Genomic DNA, 7000 nt, shown 5'->3' with positions numbered 1-7000 from the left:
ACTCATTTAATCATCAAAAACGTTAAACACATTAATTAACTGAAAAATGTTGCATAGTGTACCTTTAATCGATTGATCGAAAAAATAATCGACAGATTAATCAATTTCCAAAAATAATCCTTAGTTGCAGCCCTAGATGTATAATGAGTAGGTATGAAGTGCAGGCAAAGTGTTCATATCTCTGATTTAGAAAGTAAACACTATAACCTCCTGTTTAACTTATCTTGATGCGTTTTAAGACACTTAATCATGATGCTTGTTGACTTGGTTATTTTGTTTGTCAAGTCTGTCTAATAAGACTTCCTCTTTGCAGTTTATACATTTCCACCATAAACCTTTAAAGATGAGTAGCCTTTGTACTGCCTCTGACCATCTGAACCCAAATCCAATCCAATTTTATTTCTTAAGCACTTATAAAAAACTAAAGCAGGCCAAAGTGCTGTACAGAAAAGTAAATAAAACATCACATTTAAAAGAAAAAAAATCAGCTGAGAACATCAATTCACACAATCAAAGCAATAAAATGGAGATGTGCATATCCTCCACAGCCAATTTGGCTTCATTTCTGAACACTTAGTATAGGGTTACATGAGATCTAATCTACTTTTAACGTCAGCACTATGCATCAAAGTTATGTTGAAGGTCTCACCGTACATTTCTGTTACTGGTGGCCATTCTAAATAATCATTTCAATCACACATATTAAACATTTTTTTGTTAGATGCTTTCAAACCAGTTTTAAGACCTGCTGCTCGCTGTTACAACCAGTTACACAACATCGCTGCATCCCTTGTGACCTAAATTACCCTCATTCCCTCAGCTGATGTGGGCTGGGATTACCTTTCTTTATCAGTCTATTCACTAAACACATAGATAACAAAAAGTCACATTAAGACTACTTTAAGTGTTTTGTTAAAGAAATTTTAGTGTGAAAACTTCCTTGAAGGTAGGCGCCGTTTCCTTAAAGATAAACAGATGATCAAACCAAGGTGGTCCCATGCACCGTAATGATCTTATTGCAAGGTTGTCCATATGATAATGGATGAGAGAGCCGAAAATGGATGAGAGAGCCGAAAAAACAGAGCAGACTATCTGATCCCTGCTTGTTTGAAATGTTCTTCGCTTGTTGAATGATGACAGCTGTTTATTAGAGCTGCTGGAGAAGCTAATACACTGGAAAACTTTTCTTAAAATAAGTGCATTTGTTCTTGGATTGTGAAGGTAAAGGAGACATTTTGTCAATGGAACAAGACAATTTACACTTAAAATAAGAAAACAGAACTGCATTGTTTTATTTTAAGTGCATATTATCTAATGATCCTATTTTAAGAGTAAAAATACTCATTCCATTGGCAAACTGTCTTATTAACCTACTCAAATTAAGGGTAAATATACTTTTTTTTTTACTTATTTCAAGACTGTTTTTCCAGTGTACCTCAAACTACACTGCAAAATATTTAAATCTAGATAAGTCATTTTTTCTTAAAATAAGTGCAGTTTGCCTTGAATTGAGGAGGTAAGTGAGACACTTTGCCAATGAAACAACATGATTTAGATTAAAAATAAGAAAAAAAGAATTACATTTTCTTATTTTAGTGCCTACTATCTAATTATCTTATTTTGAGAGTGAAATTACTCATTCTATTATCAAATCATCGTATTTACCTACTCAAATGAAAGGTAAATACACTTAATTTAAGAATATTTTTTATTTATTTCTAGACTTTTTTTTTTTTTGCAGTGTACTTGAGATGACAAAAAAAAATTATCCAAAGAAGTAATTTTTTGTTCTTGAATTTAAGGGGTAAAGTTAGACACTTTGCAAATGGTACAAGATGATTTAGATTTTAAAATAAGAAAAAAACAACTGCATTGTCTTATTTAAAGTGAATATTTTCTAATTATCTTATTTTAAGAGTAAAAATACTCATCCCATTGGCAAACTGTCTTATTTACCTACTCAAATTAAGGGTAAATACACTTAATTTAAGAATTTTTACTTATTTCTAGATCATTCTTCCAGTGTATGAGATGCAAAGCACCAAATTACTGAGAGAATCTACTTTTTGTAACAATTTTGACAAGTCTAAAGATGTAAGCTGTTTACAAATTCATCTGCAAAACTACTGGTTGTTTAGATTTTACTCTGTGTGATCACAGGTCAAAGACAGAGGACCAGAGGCCACGCGCAGATTCTTCAACTGGTTCTACTGGTGCATTAACTTAGGAGCTATCCTGTCTCTGGGAGGTGTGGGATACATCCAGCAGAATAATAGCTTCGAGCTTGGTTACATCATCCCAGCGGTGTGCCTCGGAGTGTCCTTCCTGGTCTTTCTTCTGGGTCGTACTGTTTTCATCACAAAGCCCCCCGACGGCAGCGCCTTCTCAGATATGGTCAAGATCATTTCCTTTGCCTGCTGTTCACAGAAACCAAGACAGCCAAACTTGCTTCGGTAAGAGGGCTCATATCTTTTAGCGATAAGAAAAGCAAGTTTTCAAAGAAAGATGATTTGTTGGAACGTTAAATGTGTGAAATCTCTTCAATAACAAAAAGCATTTTTATACAAGCAGGGCTCCATCAAAGTATTAGGCTGTCAGCCAAACAGCAGCTCAAAGGGAAATCCAAAACACTTAGAAAAGGTTAGAAACATTAGTTTAAAATAACTAACTAATACATTTATCTATGATTCCCACTTTGCCGGTTTTGTCTTCAGTGTTTTTCAAGGGAGAATTTTTAATGTGAGCTTCAAGGCAGTGTTTTTTTTTAAATCTTAAATCTTTCTTTGATCCCCTCCTATAAGTCTTTGTGTGCCTGCTTATTGCCCTGACTTCTGGTCAATGCATTCATCTGTGTTCCCTGTGGTGAAAAGTTATTCCAAAGTGCTAAAACTTGACTTTGAACTAAAATACCACAAGCGGCTCTAAAACTTGACATTGAATATTTTAAATTGGACAATCCCACAGCCCTTTAAGAATTCCTATTAGAGTATTTTCTCCAGAGATGAGGATTATAGGCTTTAATGTAGTTTCTTTTGTATTTCTATAAGTGTTTGTATAAAAGGGTAAGGTTTGAAAGTAATTTCATCATCTATATTTATCATTGCACATTTTCTTTTTTAACTGTTTTTAGCAATAAACCAACCCTGCTTGATACTGCAAAGTTAACCTACGGAGGGATATTTCCTGAGGAAAAAGTGGAGGAAGTGAAAGCATTAGTGAAAATCCTTCCAGTTTTCTTTGCCCTTGTTCCGTACTGGATGGTGTATTTCCAGGTAAGATTTATCAATGTTTCATAAGCGGAAAAATATCAAGGAATGTAACTTGACCATACTGGATTCAGGAATGTAGATTAAAAGAAAGAAGAAAACCCAGATGTGTTAAAATGAGGGAAGATTATTTTCTTTTTCAAGATTAGAGAGAACCAGCTTAGCACCAGAGACCCTGTTGGTCATAAAGTGTAGAGGATCACTCCTCGCTGGAACTAATCTTCTTATTGTGCTGCAGATGCAAACGACATACATCCTGCAGAGCCTCCATCTGAGGATTCCTGGCACACCCACAAACACCTCGGTGAACAATCAGGTAATGGAAAAAGGGAGGAGTTTAGCCCAAGAGCATTTTAAAATCAAGAACTTTTCCCTTCTTTATTTAAGAATTAGGCAGAATATCAAACAAAACACCACCTGTTTCTGTATTAATATCTTTGAACCAGACATCTCACTGCTGGAAAAGATGAGTCAATTGGTCCCTGACATGCAATGGCAAGCAACAGCTGGAGGCAGCAGCAAAGACTTGTAATGCCTCGGGGATTAAGTCAGATCTTCACAGACTAATACCTCACAGATTAGCAACCTGGCTGTTTGTGTCCCTCCGCTGCAGCGCCTCCATCTGATGGTTCCTGCTGATTGTGGCTGATGTAACTCACTCTTGCAGATTGTATGTTGCTTTCTTTAAGACTTTGATGGCTCCCTCTGCAGCTTCACATGATTCCCCCCAAAAAAGAGGTTTCACAGCAATGAAACCGATCACAGTAGAACGTTTGTTCAGTTTAATCAGCCAGTGTGACTTTACTGAAAATGTGAAGTGAAACACCTAAAAACCAAATTTGTTATTTTCAATATTGTGTAATTTGTACATCAGTATGTATTTTCATAAAACAAATACTGCTGTTTTTTTGTTTTTTTCTTTTTCATTTTCTAACAGCTTAAAACTCGTAATCTTTCTCTTTTGTTATGTCTTCATTTTGACGTTTGTCTTGGAGGCTCAGTTTGCAATGATGGTGTTTCAAATTGTTTATTTTTCTCAAAAGAGGAAGTAAGTTGTCACTTCTACCAACTTTGCCACTTGTTGACATTAAAAGGGAAGTAAGGTTTGGCGCCGTTTGGGGCTCCTCTCCCTCAGCTCAGCTGTTTCCTCCATGGAACAGGAACACAAACTAATGTTTAAACTTAAACTTTATTGTGGTGCAGTACCTACTGTAATGTAGTAATATTTGTAAAACTGTTTCTCTTTTAACCCTTAAAAAAAAGTCCCTTTAGTGTTGAACGGATTTACATGAATGAGAATTCAGAGTAAAGCTACTTCTCAGTCGTAACTGACGTAGATTCATCTCTTAAGTCTAAATAGCTAAAATGATGTCAGACAAATGCTTTATGTCTTACATTATTTCAGCTTTTCTGGTAAATGTGCTTAAAGGCTCAATGTGAATTTAAATATTTTAGGAAAGAGAACTATTAAAGGTAACAGCTATAAAAAGCCATGCTTTAAAACATCCATAATGAACTTTTAAGTTAGTTGGCTCCATATTAACGCTCTTGATTTAGTAAACTGCCCTAGCGCGCATTTACTAAAGCAACAGGATTACTTGTACGGTCAATAAAAATTAAAAAATTTGAAGAAATCTGAAATATGCAAATCTGTATCATCTCTGGGGAGGAATACGGTAAGAGAAAATAAAAACGAATAACTTTAGGCTTAACAGGTAACATTTTCTGTCCTGCATTCAAGTTGCTGAATCAAATCAGAGCTTCACCAAACCCAACATTCACCATCTTTAAATCAAGACGTAAAAATAAAAACAAACAGGGGGAAAAAAAGAAGAGGACCCAGATCTATGAATAATTGAGAACAAATGTAATCGTGTCATGTGCACCAAACTTTGTTAAATGTTAAAGGTTAAAGCTAACTGCTATTTAGACTAGTGCCCTTATGATTATTATACATAGAGGTTTGGAAAGAAAGGAAACATTTTAAACTCTTCAACACTCACCATTTAGCTAGTATTTTAGCATTAGCTCGGGAAATTGTGTCGTTTAAAAGCTGGTATTTGATTATGTGGAAATGAGAGAAGAAACTTTAATAGATTGACGATTTAATCCAATAATTGGAAATAAAGTTTTAAAGTAAATTATTTCAGTTCAGATTGAAGTAATTTACAGAGACTGAATCAGATTTTATAAATTAGGGCTTCAATTCGACCAATTCGATAAATCTGTTGATTATTTTTTTAATAATCACATAGCAAAAGGTTCCTTAAAAAAGATTTTTTACAAAAAGAAATGAGGTAAAACTAAAACTTCTCCCATTGAGGAGTTCTGGATAGAGCATATTGACAGATCTTAAATGCAAAATGTTTATATATTTCTTTTACAATTTTGATATAATTACAGCTCCTAGAGGGTCGTTCTGTTAGCTAAAGGCATATTTTACAGTTTATATACTTAAGTTAAGTATTAATCGATTACTAAATTAGTTATTTCAATAATTGATTATTCCAATTAATTGTTTCAGCCCTGCTATGAATGAACACTGTAGCGTGCCATAGGATGCTGGCTTTAATAGCTTTTTTATTCAACTTAAACAATGTTATCTGTACTGCTGCTAAAGCCTCTGGGTAAAATACTGCTACATTATTTTCACGTTTTACCTTTTTCTTTTGTAAATTAAATTAACTTTTCTTCATTTAATTGTGTTTGGTTTGTCCACCTGGGGGTGCCAAAGCAGTATGAAGACTGAGGCCTGCTTGCTGATTGTGGATGCATACATGTATATGCAGAAACACTCAGTGATGTTTGAATGCACTTACAGTCTCTGTACTTTTTATTCTCTCTTGCTACTTCTAAAAGTAATCTCTTCTCTGGTTCTTTCAGATGAAGTTTACCTTCCCGACCGCATGGCTTACCATGTTTGACGCAGTGCTCATCCTCATGCTCATTCCTCTGAAAGACAAAGTAGTGGACCCCATCCTGAAGCGCCGTGGCCTGCTGCCCTCCTCTCTGAAGAGGATTGCTGTGGGGATGTTCTTTGTTATGTGGTCAGCCGTGGCAGCGGGTGAGCACCCTAACACACATTTTCTCAACTTTGTTATTACTGAACAGGCCATGGAAGATAGAGCTCTCTTTCTGACTTCAACAGAGATGCTTTTAGAAATTCTTGACATTTTTGGAGGAAGTTTTTGCATTTAATCGATTTAAAATTATACATTAAAATAGTTGTTTTTACTAAATCAAAACTAAATTGACAACATGCTACAAATAACTGAGTATTGTAAGATACATAATATCTCACTTGTTTGATAAACAAGTATATATTATTTATTAACTTATTGATTGAGGCATTAGCAGCTATTCCTATAATTCTCTGGATTACTAAACATTTCAAAAACTAAGCAGCATACAGTCAATAAATAACTCTTTGCTTCTCATTTAATCCCTGTGATGTGTGTGTATTATATGCCAGAAAGTACAGTTAACAACAACTTTAACCACTACTAAAACCCTGTTATTCTATCGTAAATAAACAGCCATCTTTGTATTACAAGAGCAGTTATAAGTCAGTCCGTTTTTTTCGGGGAATTATTTTTGTCAAGCTTTAACTTCCAATACTAAATTATATGTGCTCTAATAGAAGAAGCAATTAGAGATGTGTTGTAGCTATTTCTTATTTCTTTCATTGTCCCTGTTTATTAATTATCCTGATACAGCAGAGTCAATGTCATAGC

At 34.6% G+C, this 7000-nt stretch overlaps 1 protein-coding gene across 1 annotated transcript in view; it reads left to right on the top strand.

Annotated features, from left to right (window-relative positions):
• Positions 1-7000, top strand: part of slc15a4 (solute carrier family 15 (oligopeptide transporter), member 4) — a 47653-nt gene that overhangs the window by 9960 nt on the left and 30693 nt on the right. The window contains exons 3-6 of the mRNA XM_015397965.1: positions 2161-2453; positions 3131-3272; positions 3505-3582; positions 6150-6330. Coding sequence (XP_015253451.1) covers positions 2161-2453; positions 3131-3272; positions 3505-3582; positions 6150-6330 — 694 coding nt within the window. The remainder of the gene's footprint in view (positions 1-2160; positions 2454-3130; positions 3273-3504; positions 3583-6149; positions 6331-7000) is intronic.

The sequence above is a fragment of the Cyprinodon variegatus genome, unplaced genomic scaffold (genome assembly GCF_000732505.1).
Source record: "Cyprinodon variegatus isolate N-32 unplaced genomic scaffold, C_variegatus-1.0 Scaffold900, whole genome shotgun sequence".
NCBI lineage: Eukaryota > Metazoa > Chordata > Actinopteri > Cyprinodontiformes > Cyprinodontidae > Cyprinodon > Cyprinodon variegatus.
This window is presented reverse-complemented; position numbering and strand designations above follow the sequence as displayed.